The sequence below is a fragment of the Drosophila obscura genome, unplaced genomic scaffold (assembly GCF_018151105.1).
Source record: "Drosophila obscura isolate BZ-5 IFL unplaced genomic scaffold, ASM1815110v1 contig_75, whole genome shotgun sequence".
Lineage (NCBI taxonomy): Eukaryota > Metazoa > Arthropoda > Insecta > Diptera > Drosophilidae > Drosophila > Drosophila obscura.
In genome coordinates, this window is record NW_024542867.1 from 2450004 (window position 1) to 2473977 (window position 23974).

Below are 23974 nucleotides of genomic sequence, written 5' to 3' on the forward strand. Positions count from 1 at the left end.
GGATGACATGTGAGAGGGCTGGTCGGTGTAAAATAGTTGTAAAGTCACTTACCAACGTCCATTAACATTTCCTCGTTGCGGAAGTGGAGTACGCACGCGGCCAAGAAAGCGATATCGAGTAGAACAGAAAACCATCCCTACATCACATTGATGGCGTATATGCAGCCCTGTGATAGTCGCGCGCGCGTGCGCATTTCACCGATCCGGCAGCACTCCATCAGGTAAGCCCGGCAGAGGGCACCAGAACGCGCCCGGTCCGGAGAGGGCGCTAGAACGCGCCCGGTTAAAAGCGCGGGCGGCCGTTTGAATTTAAAATTTAACGGCCAGTGGTACAAGAGGACGCAGAAGGGAGTTTTCCGTTAGGGAAGAAAGGGGAAGTGTGAGGAATGATATCCTCACACGCATGGACCCTAAGGGGTTAAAGTCTATCCGGGTTGTCCGGATAACCGGATAACGGCGAATTGCCTGGGAGGGTCTCGCTCAAGGGAGGGGCAACGGAGAGAGAGCCGCGATCAGAGGGCGCTACCAGGGAGAGTAAAGGAGCGCGGAAGAGAGGCGGGATAATGGGATCGGGCCGCAGTGGTCCAGCGCATGACCATTTATGGCCATGCGATCACGCCACCAGCGGGGTCCCGTTCGAGCAGGTGGAACAGAAGGGGGGTATGGGATCGGGCCGGCAGTGGTCCAGCGCATGACCATTTATGGCCATGCGATCACGCCACCGGTTTGGTCCCGTTACGAAGCAGGTGGAGAGCATCAGACTAGCCGATGGAAAAATACCGCCGACGCCTGGAGGAAAGTCCCGTTGTTGCTAGGCAGCAACGATGCGGCCGTACGCTAACAAGGAAATAAAAGGAGGCGCGCGACAGCGGCTCGAGACAGTGAAGTGCGGAGAGTGCAAGTGCGTGCATTGGCGAATACCAAGGAAAGTCGAAAAGTTATCTAAGAGCGTCAAGAGAAAGGACCTGGTGTACCGCTTGCTCAACGGAAGGATCCAGTGAGAGCGAACGTGTCGTGTGCGAACTGAGTACGGCGGATTTGGGCCTAACGCTAGGAATCGTTGTCGTACCAGTTCTAAGAGCCGACAGTGCCACGCTTGGGGATTCCGAGGAACGGCGAGTGGTCGAGAAGGACCGATTAAGTGATCATAGTGCTAAACCAAAGAATAGGCTAAGTTGTCGTCCTTAAGCGTACTTCCTAAGATACCAATAAAGAATTCGTGTATAAAGAAGCCAGCCAACCGGTGTTCCTCCTGGGTCTTTCCTATGACTATGATGTCGTCCTGATAGGCAAAGGGCATGCGGCATCATTTCGGGTCCAATCACCCTGTCAAGTGCGCGCTGGAATGTTGCAGATGCAGAGTGTAGTCCAAATGGCATCACCTTCCACTGGAACAGCCCTTTACCTGGCACCTTGAAGGCGGTAATCGGCCTGCTGCACAGTGGTCGATTCTGCCAATCTGGCAGGCAATAATTAATAACTAAAAAAATAAATGAGTAATATTTTTAAAAATATTTTTGTATTATGGAATATAAATCAGCGGAGTATTTAAATAAATTTTTATTTTTTATTATTTTTTTTTTAATTAAAAAAAAATTTTTTACGTAAAATTATATCACTAACCCTTTGAATTTGGCGATGTTCTGTGCAGTTAGAAAATGGTTTTGCTGGGCGCCCAGAACTAATTGCAGCTGTTGCAGTAAATATAATTTTTTCGTTCATCAATTTTCGTTGTGTTTTTGAAAATATTGTAAATTTATTTATTTTCTTGCGATCTTCGTCGCTGAGTTTGTTTTCATCAATAATTTGAGAAAAAACATGGCTTCGCATCGCTTCAACTTTTTTTCCTGGCACAGTTTCCATGCGCCATATCGCAAAAAGCGCGTTTTTCGGAACTGACATTTGTCCTACAAAATCAAATAAATTAACGTGTTGCACGTAGTTGCAATTTGTTTTAACACAGAAGATTAAAAAAATACTGGTTTCATAAATAAACGAGAAGGAACGTGTGAGTCGCTTCTTGGGAACGCGACTCTACTTATACCCGTACTCAGTCAGCATATACATTTTTGAGCATATAATTATTTAGAATTAAAAAAAAAAAAAAACATTTTACATTTTACATTTTTTTGCTACATCTGCTATCTACATCTACATATACTATGTATATTCTACATCTAACATGTATATTATACATGTACCATTTAGATTCTACATCTCCTCCGCTAGGGGTTGCTCGCGCACTGAACGCGGCAGAGTGTGCGAGCGAGAAGGAAAATGAGTTGCGTTGTCGTTGTCAGGAGTGGTCAGGGGAAGCAACTGAAAATTGATTTCTTCATTCTGGCTATAATTATAATACGATCTAGTTCAGATTTTGCAATCTGGTAGATATGGGCATTCTCTACGATACTGCGTTTTTAGTTTTATCGTATCTTTAAAATTGTGCCTGCCACAGATTTTCGTCCTTTGTGTGGGCGGAAGGGGGCGGGGCGAAATTCTGAAATATACTTGTAGCAGTGTGATATCACATAAGTCTGGAAACCAAATTTGGTTTCGCTAGCTTTTATAGTCTCTGAGATCCAGGCGCTCATCGAGACGGACAAACGGACGGACGGACGGACATGGCTATATCGACTCGGCTATTGATGCTGATCAAGAATATATACACTTTATGGGGTCGGAAAATTTTCCTTTCTCTCCGTTACACACATCCACTTTTACCACAAATCTAATATACCCCTTAACTCTTTTTTGAGTACGGGTATAAAAAAGATTGAAGGCGGAAGGGGCGGATGTCAAAAGATCTATTCCATGCAAGTGTCGGGTACGATATTAATAGCACACTAAAGGAAATGTTAAGTTCTACAACGATTTACCTCTAATACATGCAAGCACGGGGACCAACACATATATTTTTTATGGAAAACTTACCAACTATGATCAAAATGGATGGCAATTTTAATACAAATCGCAAAACATTAAGATTTATTTTGCTTTACCAAAAGCAATAAAAAGGCGGTAAAAATGTACTTAGGTATGGACAGAAAAGTTTGCTGCGATTCAACCGCGTGCAGGTACTGGACTATCGATACGAAAAATATATTAATATCGCAATAAATATCAGTGGGATGTTTACTTTCCAAAAAGTAAAAAAAATTAACAAGATTCGACATTTTAATTTTTGATTTACCAGATAGGCAGAATCGACCACTGTGCGCCGTACGCACCTCCTGCGTTACATACGGCCCGATCACCGCGCCTTGTGGTCCCTGCCGCTGGTGTTGCTGCTGCTGCCACGAGGCGTCCGCTCCCGGCCGCTGTTGCTATGACGAGGCTTGGGGCCCCTGTCCTCCTTCGGGGAACCTAGGCTCTTCCTCGGTCCGTGGCCGTCGCTGCCACAGCTCCTCCTCCTCCTCGTCCGGCGTGGCCTGGCCTCGGCTCTCGGGCTCCGGCGTCGGAGGGGAAGGCTGCCACAGACCCTCCTCCTCCTCTGCGCTCCGCCTCGCCTCTTCCTCGCGGCTCTTCTCCTCGGCCCTCTGCCACTCCTTCTCTCGCAATTCGGCCGCAAACCTCTTCAGCACACACACTGCCGCAGCGCCTCCTTCGCTGCCTCCAGCGCGATCCGCCGCCGCCACTCCGCGACCCGCTCTCCTCGGCTTCTCGCTCCTCGGCGTCTGTCGTTGGCCGCCTCACCGTCGGTCGCTCCTCCGCCTCTGTTGAGGGCCGCTTCGCCGGCCGCTTCGCCACTGGTCGAGCCTTCTTCGGGGCCGGTTCCCAGCTCGTCATAACTACATCGCTGTCGGATTCGCTGGCCCCAGGAGACACAAACGGCGACGCTGTGGCTCCAACTGACCCTTCCGATGAGATCAGTGGGGACGCAAGGAGCTGCAGCTAAGGGGCGCCTCCTCTCGTCGCCCTTCGCCATCACGCGAGAGCCGATTCGCCTCGTCGCTGGCCCTCGGGACAACGAGGCGATAGTCGCGCCCCCCCAACCTTGTGTTCTTAAATTCCATGCAACCCTTTTTTTACCAGACACAGTGCGCGAAAAAAACCGAGTGACGGACGCGCCCTCCTTTTTATATTCTTGGGTCCGTGTCCATCGTTTCCGCCTAAGGGGCTGTTGCCTGAGCCCTCTCACCTTCGTTCTCTCTCATCATTCTGCTGGCTCTCTTTAATTCTACCGATGAGAGACGGCCAAGTACGTTTATCCAAACTATTCGCCGCGTTAACCCTACACAGCCGCCTCGGGGTCGTTAGGCACACTTATCTCTGATAAGTCTTTGATGATAGATTTTGTTTTTTATAACTTTTTGTGTGAAAATTTGTTTTCTGAAAAAATTGCAATTGGTTTTAAACCAACCTGTGTGGTTTTTAAAGTTAAATGTCGAGACGATTAAATTTGGATCGGCGAACGCGAAATTCGTTTCAAGTTTTGGCTTTAAGGAGCTGTGAAAGTAGCAAATACATTACACATCGCAATGAAAATAATCGTCTACGCACAAACCCGTTCAAACCAACGGAACAATGATGCAACAACAACTGCAAATGAACGTCGTTCGCGTACAGTAGTGTCACCGATTACGCTTCTCATAGGCAAATTATAATTGGTCCAATGAACGACCGTTGTCGCCATTGTCAGGCATTAAAATTTAAAGGTGATGCAGATGGGATGTGCTGTGCGAGTGGTAAATTGAAATTGCCTGAATTAGGCAGCCCACTACAACCATTGAACTGAGGTGTCCAAGTTTGAAACTTAAATTTTTTGAACAATATACAAAAGTATAATTCGAGTTTTCAAATGACATCTTTTGGCGCCACAAATATTATAAGAGACAACTTCATGCCAACGTTCAAGGTAATTAAATAGTTTTGTTTATGCAAATTGTACGTTTGTTCTCATTCTATCATATATTTTATTCAGATTCAAGGTCAAATATACCATCGAGCTGGCTCTTTGTTACCTTTCGACAACGCAGACCACCAATTTTTGCAATTATATTTTATCGGGAACGCGGAAGACGAAGCTGATCGTCGGTGTGCCATTATTACCAACACGCGGAGACAAATTATTTTCGATTTGCAAAATATGTTCCATGAGCACAACGAGTTGGTTCAGGTTTTCAAAACATCGTTTGATGGAATGCCATCTGACGATCAAAAAATTGTTATTCGAGCTGATAAAACACCGGTTGGCGAACATGCAAGGCGTTTCAATGCACAAACAGTTGACGAAGTGGCAATAGTCATAGTTGGTGAGCAATTTAATAATCGTGATATTGTGCTTCATCGTAGAAATGAACAACTTGAACGTGTATCCAAGACTCATCGCTGTTATGATGCACTACAATATCCCATATTGTTTTGGAGCGGACAAGATGGCTATAATTTCAACATTAAAATGATAAATCCAGTAAACGGTCGAGAAGGAACAAAGAAAGTTAGTGCTATGAATTATTACGCATACAGGCTGCAGGTACGGCAAAATCAAGACAACCACATATTGAGGAGTAGAGCACTTTTCCACCAGTATATTGTTGACATGTATGCAAAAATTGAATCGGAACGGTTAAATTTTCTTTGACTCAACCAAGCCAAATTACGTTCCAAAGAGTATGTTCATTTGCGTGATGCCATTAACAACGATGGTAATGCACAAAACGTTGGAACTATGATAATATTACCGTCATCGTATGTTGGAAGTCCACGTCATATTTTTGAGTACGCGCAAGATGCGATGTCATACGTTCGCCGTTACGGCAGACAAGACCTCTTCATCACCTTCACGTGTAATTCGCAATGGGAAGAAATCTCGGAATTATTGTTTGTTGGCCAAACATCGAAAGATCGCCATGATATTTTAGCACGTGTTTTTTAGACAAAAATTGAAATCACTCATGGATTTAATTGTCAAACACGGTGCATTTGGGTCTGTTCAATGTTGGATGTATTCAATTGAATGGCAGAAACGAGGTTTGCCTCATGCGCATATTTTAATTTGGCTGATTGAAAAAATAAGGCCGAATCAAATTGACGATGTGATTTCAGCAGAAATTCCAGATCCGACAGTGGATCCTGAATTGTTTGAAGTGGTCACCAAAAATAGATAGACGCATAAACTAGGCGTCGTTTAAGGCATGAAGAAAATACCAGATTTTAAAAATTCTTTAAAAAAATTACACCATAAAAAAAATAAAGTACTACAAAATTTTTTAGTTCCGAAATCTATCAGAAAAAGTCATTTTGGTCCACAGCCTAAAGAAAAAGTTCAATTTCGTTGAGTAGTTTAATCATTGTTTAATTTTGATTAATTCCTAAACATTAAATGCATTTTGTAAGCAGCGAAGCGCGCGGGTCTGCTAGTATATTATAATTTGAAAAATACATCGAATATTCTTATTATATATCAACTCCAGCCTCAATTCTTTCTACAGCTGCTATTATCTCATGTTATAAGAAAAATTGTTCTCGCTTCAACACGGTCCACCACGGGTCCGCCTGTTGTTAATTCTTGCCCCATAATCCTCCCACTCGCCTTGCATGGCAAATAAAGCAAACATAATATAATCGAGCAAACTGTGTCGTGATTTCAATAAAATTATACATTTCGATCTAACTCTACGCTATTGAAAAAGCTCAATAGCTCAACAATTTGGTGACCCCGACGTGATTCAAAGCATATATATATTAGAGCCCTGCACGAATCCACATGATTCATTCGATCATTACGAATCATGCCTTCAGAAAGATTCGAATTCCTAAAAAACCGAATCCGAGCACTGCGAATCAATATCAGCAAGATTCGTTCGCTTGGCTCTGAACTGATTCGAAACATACTACGAAGAAAACTTCCTTTGTATGCGTGCACATGTACAGTAGGTATGTAAAACAATATTGCGCACACGGAGTGTGTGATTATTGTTGTATTTTTTTTTGTATTCATATATTTTTAACTTTAAACTTTAGCGTGGCTTACACCTAGTAACAAATAACAATAACAGTAAGGTGTGACAGACAGGGGGCTGATGGGGGGTAGGGGTCGTGCGTCGAGTGGTACTGCCGCAAGGCATTGCTTTGCCGCCGCGAGGACACCTACTCCGTCCGTTCCTTCCGCCTTCTCTCCAGGGACCTTCTCTTGGGCCGCTTCCCAAACTCTTGGCTGCTCCGTCTCCTGGCCGAAGCGCTTGAGATAGCTGCGGAAACAGCCGTGCCCGCTCAGAGCCTGGGTGAGGTAGAAGTCTACCTGCCCGTGCTTCCGCTCCACCCAGCACGCTATGCGCAGGATGAGGGTGTGCGTCCAGCGCCCTTTTTGTGAGCTGTCCCACCTTGCCTGCCAATTCTCCAAGCTGCTCCTCCTGGCGGCAACCTTCAGCTCGGCCACGGTGTGAGCCGCTTCTCTGTCGTGAGTGGCGTCGTGTATGTCCTTCCTCTCCCGTATCAGCTCACCGAGAGGGATTTGCCCGGCGATGACCAGCGCTGCTTCGTCCGAGATGGTCCGGAACGAGCACGTGATTCTGATGGCCTCTGGTGTTTAGCAGCATTCGAGAGAGCGATCCTGCGGTCCCGCTGGCCTTCCGGTGGGCGACCAAGGTGCTACCTGCTCGCATGGTACATATATAATTACATTAAAAATTCGCGTGCTGGTTTAACTCAAAACACAAGATCGACTGGACAGAACAAAAATAAAGATAGGGAAACAAAGTAAAATTGACTATTTATTGCACTGATATGTATTGCACGGCATGATGTTCTTGCATCAGCTGAGGTGTTGTTGTAATGCTGCATTGATGTTGCTACGACAGCAGACTGCCACCATACCATGATCATCCTAGCCGCAAGACCAAATTAGTGGCCGATGATCCCTGAAACAACCACCACCTTAACCTATCTCCATACTACAGCGAGGCATGGCTCCCCACAACACGAACAAACTAGAACATATTAAAATTCATTTAAACTTATTTATTAAAGACAGATTTCCATTTTTCCTAACCCAAAATCTCTAAAATCTCGGAATTCAACAATATACGAATTCAGAATATATCCAGATAATGACAAAGGGTATGTGTAAGTCGGCTATCCAAAAAAAATGACTGGTTTGCAATATAACTAGTTAAAAATATAAAGAGTACAAATTTATACATAACATTAGTAAAAATTAATAAAAGTTATCTAAATAAAAAGCGAGGAAATTAAACTGGCATGCCTATCTAAAAGTGTCGCCAAAAAGGTTAAAATTGTTCATATTAAACCCGGTCTCCAATCGAGACTGTCAAACTGCACTCTTTACGTTCCAGTGCTTCTTAAACTGTGCTCTTTTTCTTTTGTTGTATTGCAAATATAATTACTTTAAAACTGTGAGGGGTACAATAACTGTTCCGTTTTATCTGAAACTTGGATTCTCCCTCTCTTCTCTTTTATACCTTTATGTATGCATTCTAAGCAATATCTAAGGATGGTACTTACGTGCCATCCATCTCCAAAAGCGCTTTTATTGATGCGATGCGACGACTCGGCTATAATTGCTGTAACACCCAAAGAAAATCAAAAGAAAGCACACACCAAGCAAGAAGGGGGAGAGAAACCAAAGGCATATAGGCCTGCGTTATAATTTTTTTCTGTTCCCTTTGTTGTTTCTTTACGCCCTCTCAGTATTGAACTTTTATCTCTGCTCTATGCACTTTACATTTCGGCTCTCATTGCTAATATGGCGATTATCAATAAGTGGCTGGGAAAAGAGAGACACTTACGAAAATTAAAAGGGAACGACGATTAAAATGTAAAACGGCATCTTCTACCGCTCTCAAAAAAAAACTATTTTTAACTATTCCACTACACTTATGCCATTTCTAGCGGCTCACTCATATATGGCAATTATGACGAAGCTCCTCTGCGGGTTTTTTTTTCCAGTCAATTGGGATTTTGCTTTCTGGTGGTATGGCTTTTGCACTAGCACTAATAAATTATCACGCTCTAATTAGGCTAGAGAGGCAGATTTACGAAAAGAAAACGGATATAAATTATAAACGAAAAAGGATGTTTTTTAACCCCGACGTGTTTCGGTTTAAATTCCGCAGCTTCTCCGTTCCGACGATGTCTTCGGAGGGGCGAATTGCAACTAATTCGGCTCCAAATTGCAGAGAGCGCTTATCTCTGCTTAGTTACGCATATTACAAGGCGGCGAATTTCCGACCAGATGTATGCATGCCAGCTGATTTGTTGCTGGTTTTAGTCGGCGAATCGATCTCACTTAGTTAATTGGTGGTCAGCTGCTAATGAGCCAGCGATGGATTTGGCAATTCGAATTTAAAAATTGCACTAAGTGCCAATTCTGCAATTGCACATAGAGAAAAATATATGGTTGTTCTACAAGTTGCCCAAAAATTGATACTGAAAACCAAATCTGGCCGACTTACCGCTTTTTGGCAATTGGCACTCTTGTTACTTAAACTCGTTATCTTCGATCTCTTTTAAATATTGAACCGAAAAACGATATGATTTCACCTCAACTCGGTTTTAGATAGTCGCTATATAATTAACTTTTTTCTGAGAGACGTAACCTCTTCGGGTGGGGACCAGCATAGAAAAGACCATGACAGTAGCTGGGCTCACCTACCAGAACCTGTTAACAGCGAAAGTGCCCCATCCGCCATTGCCCAATAACTAACATAAATAGGTAGCTACAACACTCTCACTCCCGATCGTTGCGACCTTGCACCGCCGATTATGAACACTAGGGGCGCTAGCATAAGCTTCAAAATTCGCCTAGGGAAATTTTAATTTCGGTGGTTCTAAAATCTTTACTTCAAGCGACACTACAGCTTCGATAGCTGCACTCCGGCTGAATGTTTCCAGCGAGAGACTAGGCGCCAAGTAGCAGCTGTATAGCCAGGTCCCACCTACACTCGCACGGACGAATCCTTCTGCCGACTTGGTGTCGCGCATCTGTGGCGCCTCCGCTCCGCAGAGCCACAGGGCCGCTTTGCCAGAGCGGTCCGTGGCCCATTCGCTGCTGCTGCCCACCCTATAAGGCTCGCTGAGGATTGCCACCTCCGAACCCAGTTCGCGCACCGTCTGCGCCAGGAGATCCTGCGCAGCTCTGCAGTGATTCAAGTTGAGTTGAATCACCTGCATTTTGATCTGGAGTTTCAGACCCCGCTGCTTGAGGCTGGACAGCTTTTGCTGCCTGCCTGGTGCCTGGCTTCACGATGGGGGATATACCGCCCCTCCCCGGTCCCCGACGTCCCGTTGACCGGGACACCGACTGAGCGGGGGATCGGAGGTTGGTCGGGTCCGTGACCTTTTCCCACGTGCCACCTGTGCTGCCTGGTTAAGCCTCGAAGTATGCACTTCCTTATTTGCCTCGCGCTCAGCCTGGGGGTATGCAAGGCTTTTGCGTGATCTGCAAATTTCTTACACCCTGGCAGCTGCAGCCTGCTACGGTGGAGTCGTAGCCGACGAGTGCCAGCTGGTAGATTTGTGCACTACCCAGCACTATCAATCGCAGTCAGCTGTTTGGCGAGTCGGCGAGGAAAAGAAAAGCAAAATTGCGCGTGGAAATTTCGTTTGTTGTTGCTAGGAGAACACAAGAGAGAGCGTGGAACAGTGTTGAGTGTCCCCTCCGCCCAGTTGCTCTCTGACTGCTACTGGAAACAGACGTGTTTTTTAAGCGCCCCGCTTTACCGTCGGTTTTCAATCGTTAAAGAGGAATTTTTCCCGTGTGGAAATTGTTTATATTTGTCGCGAGTGTTCCGCGCTGTTGTGTATTAAATTACGCGTTAATTTGGTACCCAACTAGTGTTGGAATTGGCAAATTAAAAATTTGCTAATTCGGCTCTGCAAAAGCCACGTGCGGCTTTAGCTCGACAACAGGTGCGTATAGCTCGTAAACAGGTTCGAGTTCGAAGCTTCCGTTCGAAGCTTTCGTTCGAGGCTTTGGCTCGAAGCTTACCTGTATAAAGTTCCCTCTGGTGCTTTCGGAGCTTTCAAGTCCAGCTTATTTCGAAGCTTGGTTGATAGCTTGGATAGTTGCACTTTGGTTCGTGTCTCCGCTAAGGCTTAGTGTCAGAGAGAACCGGTAGAGGGAGCCAGAGCATGGAGGTGGACACGGAGGCCGACGCCAGCGACGCTAGCCTGGCTAGTGTTGGAGCGAGCTCGTCGTCGAGTGTCCCCGCCCGTAGGCGGGGTCGGCCGAAGTCAACTGCGGCAAAAAAGGGAGCGAAGAAGATCGGGCTGGGGATTGGGGTGACGGGAGAGTTGCCGATCTCAGCCGTCAGGTCGCCGCCACCGTCGCTCCCCTTTGTGGAAGTGGTAGCCACTGCAGAACCCTCTGCCGCTGCCACTGACACCACTGCTGCCACCGCCGCTACCGTCACCGCTGCCACATGCCAGGCAACTGGCATTGTTGCGGCTGGATTTTCGGCTGTTGCTGCGGAGCTATCGTCCATTAGGATGAGCGTTAGCGAGGCAGTCCTCAATGGAGGCATGACCCCGGAGGCCGCCATGGCAGTCTTCGTCGCTACCAATAGGTACGACGAGCTGGTTATGGCTCTGGCTGGGGACAAGGTGCGCCTGGAGGAGAGGGCACGTATGCCGCCTCCACAGAGGCCCGCTGCCGCTGCCCACGCTGCCACCACCACCGCTGTTCCCACCGCTGCGTATGCGGCAGCCTTCCCAGGCTTGCCGGCACCGAGCGCTGTCGCCCCACCGATCGCGAGGCCGCGCGAAACCTGGTCGGCTCTTATTAAGAGCACGAACCCGGAGGAGACGGAGAAGCAGCTAGTGGAGAGAGTGAGGAAGGACGTTGTGCCCAAACTCGGAGTCCGAGTGCACGCGGCTCGTGAGCTGAAGAGCGGAGGAGCGATCATTCGCACGCCTTCGGTCAGCGAGCTCAGGAAGGTAGTGGACAGCGCGAAGTTCCAGGAAGCAGGACTGGAAGTGAGGAAGAGCCCGGAGACCAGGCCTCAGGTCGTGGTGTATGACGTCGACACGTCCATCACGCCTGAAGAGTTCATGGAGGAGCTCTTCACTAAGAACCTGGAGGATTCCATGTCCGCTGCGGAATTTAAAAAGACGGTTCACCTGGGCAGCAGACCCTGGTCGGTCACCGACGGCGCCACGGTCAACGTGACGCTGGAGGTCGTTGCGAAGGCACAGGAGGTATTACGCGATTGCGTATATATCAAGTGGTTCCGATGCCGCTGTCGTTCCCTGGTCAGGACCTACGCCTGCCACAGGTGTGTGGGTTTCGACCACAAGGTGTCCCAGTGCCGCCTAAAGGAGAACGTGTGCCCCCGGTGCGGACAGGGCGGCCACAACGTTTCGAAGTGCCCAACCCGGTGGACTGCCGAAACTGCCGCTTCAAGGGCTACCCGGCAGCACATTCCATGCTGTCAGCGGCATGCCCGATCTACGCAGCGGTATTGGCGAGACATTAAATGTTTAGCTTCATACAAGCTAATTGTGGCCGTGGCCGAGCGGCCGTGGTGGATCTTGGATCCATCATGCGCAACTCTGGCCATCTGTTCGCACTGGTCCAGGAGCCGTAAGTCGATAGAGCAGGGCGGATTACTGGCCTTCCTTCGGGAATGCGAGTATTCCAGGACCGCCCCTTTCGTGAAGGAAACCCGGAAGCCATCTGCACGCCAATAGACCCCCTTACCACCGAACATGGAGTATGCGTCAGAGTGCAAGGAAGATTTGGCTCAATCATCCTATGCTCGGTATATTGCCAATTCAACACCGACTTGGCGACGTACCTCAGGTACCTAGATGCGGTGCTGCTGCTGGCCATCCGCACTCCCGTCATCTTTGGGCTCGACGCGAACGCAGTATCCCCAGCGTGGTTTAGCAAACTCTCCGAGCATGTTCGGGGGCAAGCTAACTATGCACGGGGTGAGCTGCTGTCTGAGTGGATTACCGAGAACCGAGCCGGCGTGCTCAACGAGGCCAGTCGGGTGTTTACATTCGATAACCGCCCACAGCGACATCGATGTAACAATCGCCAATCAAGCTGCGACTATGTGGGCCACATACGCTTGGGAAGTGAGGGAATGGGATACGAGCGACCACAACATGATCCATGTTGAGGTGACGCGTGATCCTACCGACACAGTTGAGAGCATTGCTCCTGTGCCGTCCTGGAAGCTTTCCAATGCGCGCTGGCGATTGTTCGAGGCAGAGGTGGTAAGGGAGACATCCGAATTGCCGGAGGACATCACCGAATCGCCGTTGTACAACCAAGTGGCTGCACTGCGGCGCAATACAAGAAGCTCATCCTGAGGGCGAAGGAGGACAACTGGCGACGCTTCGTGGGAGACAACAGAGATGATCCATGGGGGCACGTCTACAAGATTTGCCGAGGACGCAAAAAGTGCACGGAGATTGGATGCCTTCGGACGGATGGTGGGCTGGTTGCAACATGGCGCGACCCTGCGTATGTGCCCCTACGCAACTTTTTCCCTGTTGCGGAGTCGAATTCGCACATTGCCATCACGTCCGAAGCTCCACCGGCCCTCGAGGTTTCCGAGGTTGATGCTTGCGTCGCCAGGTTGAAGAGCAGACGCTCTCCCGGCATGGACGGCATCACAGGTGCCATTTGCAAGGCATTGTGGCGTGCCATCCCTCAGCACATGACAGCGTTGTATTCCCGCTGCCTGGAGACCGGATACTTCCCCAAGGAATGGAAACACCCTAGGGTGGTTCCACTCTTGAAGGGACCCGATAAGGACAGGACGGATCCTGCTTCATATCGGGGTATCTGTCTGTTGCCAGTGCTGGGCAAAGTGCTTGAGGGAATCATGGTGAATCGTCTGAAGGACACCATACCGGATGGCTGCAGATGGCAATTTGGATTTCGCCAAGGACGCTGTGTGGAGGATGCTTGGAAGCACGTCGTGAGCACTGTTTCGGCCAGGCGGTCGAAATATGTGCTCGGAGTCTTCGTGGATTTCAAGGGAGCCTTTGACAACGTCGAGTGGGATGCTGCACTACGTCGTCTCCTCGAGCTGGGCTGCCGTGAAGCAGGCTTGTGGCGAAGCTTCTTCTCCGGCCGGAGTGCGAGCATCGTCAGCAGGCATGGAGTAGCCACTGTTCCGGTGACAAGAGGTTGCCCACAGGGGTCCATAAGTGGTCCATTCATATGGAACATCTTGATGGACGTGTTACTCCAGCGCTTGGAGCCACTTGGAGCGCTCAGCGCGTATGCCGACGACCTGCTCCTCCTCATCGAGGGAAACGCCCGTTCAGAGCTCGAGCGAAAAGGAGAGGAACTAATGTCCATCGTAGGCGCTTGGGGAGTTGAAGTCGGCGTTGCCGTTTCAACTAGCAAGACGGCGATCATGCTGCTCAAGGGCATACTTAGACGGCCGCCATTGGTACGGTTTGCTGGAGCAATCCTGCCATATAAGCGCGAGTATCGGAACTTTGGCATCACAGTCGGTGAGCGGTTGAGTTTTCTCCCGCACATCACGGGCTTGCGTGATAGGCTGACTGGAGTCGTAGGGGCATTGTCTCGCGTACTGCGGTTCGACTGGGGTCTCAGTCCTCGCGCAAAGCGGACAATATATGCCGGACTCATGGTGCCCTGTGCACTATTTGGTGCCTCGGTTTGGTCTGTCGCGACGACGACGCAAGTGGTTGCCAGGAGGCACCTGCTTGCGTGCCAAAGGACTATCCTGATTGGATGCCTACCGGTATGCCGAACAGTGTCCACCATGGCACTGCAAGTACTTGCTGGAGCCCCCCCGTTTGATCTGGTCGCCAGACGCCTGGCAATCAGATTCAAACTCAAGCGTGACTACCCGCTGGAGGAGAGCGATTGGCAATACGGCGAAGATTTGGCAAATCTTAGCTGGAAGCAGAAGATGGCTAGAGGACTAGACTAGAGGAATGCCTGCTGAGCGAGTGGCAACGCAGATGGGATGATGGTGACTCCCCAGGTCGGGTGACGCACCGCTTCATCCCGAACGCAAGCTTCGTCTACAGCGAGCCAAGGTTTGGCTTCACGCTGCGCGCTGGATTCCTGCTGACTGGCCATGGATCGCTCAATGCATTTCTGCATGAGAGAAGCCGAAGCGACACGCCTGCATGTCTATGCGGCGCAGAGCGCGAGGATTGGCAACATGTTTTATGTGTTTGTCCACTCTATGCAGATTTGCGAGACCTCGATGGACTTGGAGTGCAGCACACGGATGGCGAATGGATCGTTTCCGAAGTGGTGGCTTCGCAGGAGAGGATGCAGTTGCTGGATAGATACGCTGGCGAGGCGTTCTCCAGATGGCAACAACTGATGGACCCAATGGCGACAGACGGGCCGAGAGCCCCGGACTTGGAGAGTCCCCCTCAAGGGTACCCTATCCGAGCCAGTCGGGGCTAAAAGGGGAGGGTCCACTGAGCCCTAAAGATCGGTACCACGGGTTGTTCAGCGGTCCAAGGCTGTTTATTGAGGTAGGCCCCCTAGTGGGAGCATCGTGGTGGCTGTGGTAGCCCAAATTTCACGCGGGAAGAGCCGCTAGGCTCCACGTGGAGTTGCGATCTCAACCGGGTGCCGAGACCCTTAGATCGGAAGAAGTGATAGATACACTTCGTTCCTCACCAAGGGGGGAAAGTATGCCCGACCAGTATACTTTCGAATTGGTACCAGGATAGGTCGCTATGTATTTGCTATAGCTTCTTATTCTGGGGCGTAAATTGGCGCATGTACCAGATTAACCGTGACATGTGCATTGCACTAAGCACATTAAACACCGTGGTTGAAATCCTTTCCTGTGGAACCGCCACGTTAAATAAAGCTGAGAGATCAGTGTAGAAAATTCGAAACTATTTTTGTTTGTTTGTTTGATGCCTTTACTTAGGCTTGAGACGCGGGAATTAGCAGTACAGACCATAGCTGTGGGCGGCGATAAAAAGCGTACAAAAAATAAACCGTGCGAAACGAAGTTCAATTTACGAGTGCTTTATTCCCACGCATCGCTTGTCGGCTATGCTGCGGGCGTATAGTTACATGTTGCTTGGATTTACAGTGGCGGGACTTCATGCCGTAACCTTACGAACTACATTACATTTCATACATAACTTCATTGCTTTCTACTTATTGACTATTATTCTATGGTTTAACGACATTCCGGCCGCCTTGAACGACCGCACGTCGGGCTTCAACGTATCGGCAAAAGTGCCAGCTTATGGATTGGGCGTCTAATCACGCCCCCTCCTGTTCGCACCTCTGCCACCCTGACCTTGCCGTCTGCTCCCACGACGACGCTGGTGACCCTGCCGGTGATCCACTGCTGCGGCGGCGTATGGTCGTTGTGGACCACCACCATGGCGCCGACCTCGATGTTGGCCTCTGGGGTTTGCCATTTGCTGCGTCCCAGCAGGTTGTGGACGTAGTCCTTCGACCAAGCCTGCCAGAACCGTCGTTTGAGCTCGGAGAGTAGTTGCCACCTCTTGGTAAAGGTGGTACCGTTGCTCCGTCCGTCTGGCTCGCACCCTTGCGGCAGCTAACGAAGGGGCTGGCCGATCAAAAAGTGGCCTGGCGTAAGCACTTCTCCGTCGTTTGGATCCGTACTGGCTGGAGTGAGCGGCCTGGAGTTCATGATGGCCTCGGCCTCGGCCAACACGGTCCTCACCTCGCTCTCGGTGAGCGCGGCGTCCGCGACCTGCCGCACGATCAGGAGCTTTGCCGACTTGACGGCCGCCTCCCATAAGCCGCCATCCCTTGCTCCGCCGCGAACGTCCTCAGGCTGGACTGCTGCTCCTCGAAAGCTTCCTGAAGCCTCTGCAGCTCGTTCCGGGCTCCGACGAAATTTGTCCCGTTGTCGGAATACATCCTCAGCGGAACGCCACGTCTTGCGATGAAGCTTTTTAGAGATAAAAAAAAACAATTAGTCGACAGGTCTGGGACAAGCTCTAAATGGACGCCTTCGAAGCGAAACACACAAATACCGCGATGTACATTTTGAGCGGCTGACGACCTCGAATCCGAAGCGAGACGTTGATGGGACCACAAAAGTCTACCCCGCAAATCAGGAACGGACGACCTTCCCTAAACCTGTCTGCTGGAAGATTCCCCATAATCTGACCCATCAATTTAGGTTTGTATCGAAAACAGTGGATGCATCTCCTCACTATGCGAGTGCATTCTAGACGTGCATTTACTAGCCAAATCTCTTGTCTCAGCAAACTTACTAATGTCTTTGCATTGGCGTGACAATTTTTAAAATGCAGGTTCCTTAAATAGAGTTCGACGAATTGACTCTTGGCGGGAAGTAGAACCGGAAACTTAGCCTCTATTGGCACTGGAGCATGCAACAGCCTTCCTCCGACCCTGATAAGTGTAAACGATCGCCCCTCCTCCAAAAAAGGATAAAAGGGGCCATCATCTGCAGGCTCGGTTGCAGCGTATGCCCTTTCTTCAGCTTCTTAAACTCTTCAGAGAAGACGCTTCGCTGAACCAGCTCCATCAATTTTAGAGACGATTACTGCAACTCCTTTGCAGTTAGCTCCCTGTAACGTTCCTTGTTCTTGCCGATATTAGCAAATCGGTATACATACGCAAAAACTCGAACTAATTTGGGGTACGACGAAAAACGAGAAAATATTTCATTTGAAAACGAGTTCGCAACGCCAATTAGAACCTGGGCGGACCGTTTCGCCTCGGAGTTCTTCACATCATCTGGGATGTTAAAATGCGGGTTCTCTGGCCAACAATGCTCAGGCTCACATACAAATTTCGGACCTTCTAGCCATATGAACTCCAGGAGCTCAGGCACTTCGCATCCGCGAGACGCCAAGTCCGCTGGATTCGACAGCGATGGGACATGACGCCACGTAATGCCCTGACATAGCTCCTGAATCATGGCTACTCTATTTGAGACAAATACTGCAAGTGACGACGGTTGGGTTTTAATCCAATGTAGCGTTATTTCTGAATCCGTCCAGAAAAATACGCTCTCGATTCGACACTTTTCCAAAACTTGCTTTACGTAGGCCCAAAATTGCGCCAATAACGCTGCGGCGCACAATTCGAGCCTCGGGATGGTCTTTGTTTTTAGGGGAGCTACTCTTGCTTTCCCAGCGATCAATCGAACGTACGTTTGACCTTCGAAAAGCGCTCGCACATAAATGCAGCACCCATACGCTTGACTAGACGCGTCCGCGAAGCCATGCACTTGAATCGACGAGCACCCACTAGCCATAACGTACCGAGGCACGGCTATTTTGTCAAGACCACACAAGTTTAGCTTTAGCCTCTCCCAGCTTGTATGCAGTGACATTGGGATGGCTTCATCCCAATCCAGCTGAAGCTGCCACAGCTTCTGGAGGAAAATTTTCGCTGTTATGCTGATTGGACTAAGTAGCCCAAGCGGATCAAACAGTCGAGCACTAATTGACAGAATGGTGCGCTTAGTCGCATTCAAGTTTGTGAAGCTATCTTCCAAGTGATACCGGAACGTATCTGTTCTTGGACTCCACCTCATCCCCAATGTTTTGGTCGAATCGGCATCATTGAATGATAGAGATTTCTCCTCATTGTTTCCATCCATTAGTTCTGGATGGTTCGAAAACCATTTCGAAAGCTGAAACCCTCCGGAGCCTAGAATCTCAGACACCTGATCGCAAATCGACTTCAGCGTGTCTACGTCATCGGCTCCTGTCAGCGTGTCGTCTACATAAAAATCACTGCAGATCACCTCAGAACCCTTCTTGTGAGTGTCTCTGTGGCGTACACCGAGCTCGTGCAAACAACGAATGGCAAGGAAAGCTGCTGCGGAAGTACCATAGGTAACTGTGTTCAACCGAAAAATTTGCAATTGATCGGTGGGATGTTCTCGCCACACGATGAGTTGGAAATTCCGGTCTTTTACGGCCACATCCACTTGCCTATACATTTTCGAAACGTCTGCCGTTAAAGCATACCGATTCACCCGAAATCGAACGAGTGATAAAAATAATTCCCTCTGAATAGTAGGTCCCACCATAAGTAAATCGTTTAATGACCACCCAGTTGTGGTCTTGCTCGACGCGTCAAAAACGACTCGAAGCTTGGTGGAACTGCTATCAGGCCTCAGGACGCACTGGTGAGGTATAAAATAATGTGGTCCTGGCGGAATCGCGTTGTCTGTCGGAGACATATGGCCGAGCTCGATATATTCTTTCATGAAACTGAGATGCATGTCTCTCAGCTCACTCTCTCTTAACGTTCGTCGCTCTAACGATAAGAAACGACGTTTTGCGACCTCGAAGGACGACCCCAACGATACTGGGTCTGTCTTAAAAGGCAACAGTATTTGAAACCTTCCGGTCGGTAAATTGCAGACACTGGCTTTGAAAAACTCTTCGCGTGCCAGCTGCTCTGCCGAATTTTTTTGAGCATGTTTTTCTTCTGGCGTTGCATCTATCTCCCACAGTCTTTCGACCATTTGAGACAGAGAGTCTTCTTCCGGTGAGTAGGTTGCGACGCAGCAAGCGGCTTCTCCAGTCAGAAGCTTGCTACACCGACCTGAAGCTACCCAACCTAAAAGGGTTGTTTGTAGTGGGAGATCCTTGTCTGCTTGTCTCTTCCTTCAATTCTTTTGGATCGTGGGATTTAGGTGCCCAAACAAAATCAAAAAGATGACAGAATTTTCCGGAAAATAATGCGCGTGCGCGTCGTTCTTTATTCAAAGGTCTGATTTCAACTAAACTACACATGATTAAGCTTAGATCTAATGCGCAATGAAGAGGCCGCTCCAAAAGCTTTCATGCTTCGGGAGCATGAGCTTGCAGCCTATGGGCTGCATCGGTGCCTACTTTGCGGCTTAAACATCCTCCCCCCCTTGCAATATAGTTGCAAAGAAAAAAGGAACGGGGAAGGGCCGCATTTCTCTGTTCACACGGTGTTGCAAGTGCCAGAGAGAGTCCACCCGAACACCGTGTTCTGCGCAACTGGGAAGCCGTCCGTGCTTGGGACCACTCCTGGCAGAATCACTTTTGGATAGACGTCGGCTCCTAGTACCAAGGAAATGGTACATGGCCGATGGAATTGAGCATCCGCCAGGTCCATGTTGGCGAAGTGCTCCTTTACGTGGTCTCCCAGGGTCTCGTCGGTGTTCGTATCTGGAGCTGAGTCTCCACCGTCAGGACCACCTCTAGCCTGACATCGCTCTTCACCTTAGAAAGGATGAAGGTGGTGCAAGCACCTTCCGCACCAACGCGAGTGACGGAAAGCCCGAAGGCCGTTGCCAAGGATGCGTTGATGCGGCTGACTGGACTGCACGGATCAATTAGAGAGCCCACCTCGAACGTCTTGAGGCCCGTGTCGATCACAACCACTGCTGTTGGGAGGACGCTAGTGCTCCTGGACTGAAGGAGCGATGTCAGCGTCGTTGGAGGAGCAGCGGATCTGGAGCGCGATCTCGCTGTGGGCGAGCTTGCCTTCGGCCCAGTCGAGCGAGCCCTAGGACGTGGAGTCCGCTGTGATCCCCCTAGGTGAAGAAGAGCGTGGTGGTTCTTCCCGCAAACCCGGCACGTGTCGCCGCTTCGGCATGAGCTCCCTGAGTGTTGGTGGGCCAGGCAATTGTGGCAGTACTTATTAATGATCACTGCCCGTAAACGCTTTTCGGCACTTAGCGTGAGGAACCGCTGGCATTTGCGTAGAGCATGGACTCCACGGCAGACCCTACAGCGAAAACAGTCCGATCCTCTGGGCTGGCTGCGCGTTAATGGACGACGACGAGGAGTCATGCTTGGAAAGAAAAGATGTGGAAGATTAGTGGTTGGATCTTATGCACCGGCCAACAAACAACACATTAGCTAATTGGATACTTGGACGTGGACATTGCTCTCTACAGGAAGAAGGATGAGCTTTGCTACTGGCCGCTTAATGGTCCCACGGATAGTTAAAACATCGACCACGCGGACCATGCCATCGACCCCGGGATAGGTTCGTTCAATCCTTCCTAGGCGCCATTCACTTAGCTGCAGGTTATCTTCCTTTACGACAACCATATCGCCTGTTTGGAGGTTTCGAGTTGGAAGTTGCCACTTATTTCGTTTGTGCAACTCTTTCAGATATTCTTCCTTCCAACGGAAACAGAACTGCTGATTAAGGGCCTTTAGACGCTGCCATCGGTTGATGATGGACTCTGCGTTCTCTTTTATTTCTGGCTCCGCAATTGAAACCAGCGGGCCGCCAATCAAAAAGTGGCCTGGACTTAGGGCTAGAAGGTCAGTTGGATCTTCTGACATAGGGGAAATGGGCCGCGAATTCAAGCACGCTTCGATTTTGGAAAGGAGGGTCGACAGTTCTTCGAAAGTATACTTCCAAGTTGAGGTAGACTTGTAGAAAAGCGTCTTGAAACTTTTCACACCCGCTTCCCACAGGCCGCCCATGTGAGGTGCGCTTGGAGGGTTAAAGCGCCACGTGAGGTGCTGCTGCGGATATGCTGCAAGAACACTTGCTCTGGTGGCGACCAGGAAATCGTGGGAAAGGGCTTTTTCAGCTCCGACAAACGTCTTCCCATTATCGGAACACATTTTCTGAGGGCAACCTCGCCTTGCTACGAACCGATTAAAAGCTGCGAGGAACTTTTCGGTTGTGAGATCAGAGGTTGCTTCCAAATGGATCGCCTTCGTGCTGAAGCACACGAAGACACACACATACCCTTTGGTGATGCGGCAAGCTCGACCTGCGTACGTCTTGATCTCGAATGGTCCAGCGAAGTCGACACCTGTACGAGTGAATGGACTAGAGAACGTTGTCCTCTCTTCGGGCAAGTATCCCATAAGCTGGGTTTGCAACTTTCTGCGATGGACCACACAGACCTTACAGGAGTTTATCGTTGTTTTCACTAAGGTCCGTATTTTCGGAACCCAATATTTGGCTCGGATGAGCCGCATCACTAATTGGTTCCCCCCATGCAGTGCGATGCGATGAGTGAACTGAACGAGGAGACGTGTAAATGCGCTTGAATACGGGAGAATGATCGGGTGCTTCTCATCATAGCTTAGGGACTCCGATGTTCTCACACGACCGCATGCTCTTATGACCCCGTGTTGGTCGATAAATGGATTTAAGTTAATGATGCAGCTAGACGTAGGAAGAGGTTGCTTATTTAGCAAGTGCCGGAATTCGTTGGAATATTCTAAGCGCTGAGTATGGATGGTCATCCGCTCTTGTGTATCGGATAGCTCGTTGCTACTGAGCTCGTCTGGAAATTGGGTGTCCGGCGTCTGACAACGCTTGAGGAATCTAAAAACATAGGACAGGACTCTCGGGGCCTTTCCGAACTCTGAGAAGCGGGCTAGAAAATTGGAATCTGGTGGTGACTGAGACAGGTTACACTTGACAGGACGTTGTTATACGTCTGTCTCTTGCAGAGGTTCGACTGGGATGGGCCATTGGTCTGGGCTCAACTGCAACCATTCTGGCCCGTGCCACCATAGATCGCTGCTAGCCAGATCTTGGGCGGAAACCCCTCTGCTCGCTAAGTCAGCCGGATTGTGCTCCGATCTTACGTGAGACCATTTCCCCGGGCTGACGGACTGCGTGATCTTAGTCACTCGGTTAGCCACAAACGTTGTCCATTTGCATGGTGGCTTGTTCAGCCAAGCTAACACGATGGTGGAGTCTGTCCAATAAAAGCACTCGTAGCTATCAATGGACAGTTGAGGAAGGAGCGACGAGGACAGCTCAGCAAGAAGTACCGCCCCGCATAGTTCCAAACGAGGTAAGGACACGGTCTTCACAGGAGCTACCCTGATTTTCGCTGTGAGTAGATGGACAGAGACCTCTCGGTCACGTTCTACACGAACGTAGATTGCGGCACCAAAAGCACGTTGGGATGCATCACAGAACCCGTGGAACTGCAGTTTTTCCCTGGGGTGATACTGTACCCACCTTGGTATCTGAATCTCGCGGAGAGCGGGATAGCTGAGAAGAAAGTCTCGCCACTTTTGGAGGAGGTCTGTTGGCAGAGAGTCATCCCATCCGAGCTCTTTAAGCCAGATTTCCTGCATAAAGATTTTCGCTCGGACTACAAACGGAGCCAGCCATCCCGCTGGGTCGAATAATTTCAATATTTGGGATAGGACCTCCCTTTTCGTGTATGAGGAACCTAGGTCTACCTCGGATGGTTTAAAAAAGAATTCGTCACTCTGAGCCTGCCACCGGATACCTAATGTTTTTGCAGAGCTGGAATCCTCCATTTCAAGGAAATCGGCGCACAGTAAATGGTCCGTAGGAATGTCCTGAAGGACTTGCTTCGAGTTAGAAGTCCACTTCCTCAACGGAAACCCGGCACTATCTAGAGCGGAGCGAAGCTCTTTGATCGCTGCAATGGCCGTCTGCTCTGTGTGCGCGCCAGCAAGCACATCGTCAACATACATGGAATCGGATATGATGTCGCTTGCCAGTGGGTATATCTCCCGCTCATCTTGAGCAAGTTTCTTGAGCACGCGAATAGCTAAGTACGGTGCGCAATTCACACCGAAAGTGACAGTTGTAAGCTCATAGTCCCCGAGCTCGCCCTCTTTGTTCCGGAAAAGGATTATTTGGAACCTTGTCTGCGTTGGCTCGAGGGTGATTTGCCTATACATCTTTGTGATGTCAGCATTAAAAACGAATTGGAAGAAACGCCATTTCAGTATCTGAATGGTCAGATCTGATTGGAAACCCGGTCCTGGATGTAGGATGTCGTTAAGACTCTTGCCATTTGAAGATGGACTGGAGGCGTTAAATACTACCCGTAACTTTGTAGTGGTGCTGTCTGGTTTAAGGACAGAATGATGGGGCAGATAGAAGTTCTCAGAGTCATTGCTTGGAGGTACTCGTCGCATGTGACCTAAGTCTACATACTCCTGGAGGACACTGTCGTACTGCTCTTTTAAAGGTGGGTTCCGTTGTAAACGGCCTTCATTTTTGAGGAACTGAGCCAGCGCGATTGATCTTGAATGGCCTAAGTCGACACACTCAGGATTTCGAAAGGGTAATGAAACC

At 49.3% G+C, this 23974-nt stretch overlaps 1 protein-coding gene and 1 long non-coding RNA gene across 2 annotated transcripts; one reads left to right on the forward strand and one right to left on the reverse strand.

Annotated features, from left to right (window-relative positions):
- Positions 1-3363: 3363 nt before the first annotated feature.
- LOC121405105 (translation initiation factor IF-2-like) lies at positions 3364-3786 on the reverse strand. Its single transcript, XM_041595702.1, has one exon. The coding sequence runs from the start codon at positions 3784-3786 to the stop codon at positions 3364-3366; it is 423 nt and encodes a 140-aa protein (XP_041451636.1).
- Positions 3787-4777: 991 nt separating this feature from the next.
- On the forward strand, positions 4778-5106 carry LOC111081880. Its single transcript, XR_002608676.2, has 2 exons — positions 4778-4855; positions 4922-5106. It is a non-coding gene; the product is annotated as an uncharacterized LOC111081880 (long non-coding RNA).
- The last annotated feature ends 18868 nt before the right edge of the window (positions 5107-23974 follow it).

Coding starts and splice junctions, on each gene's coding strand:
- LOC121405105 (XM_041595702.1), bottom strand. CDS start 3,786: ATGACGAGCTGGGAACCGGCCCCGAAGAAGGCTCGACCAGTGGCGAAG.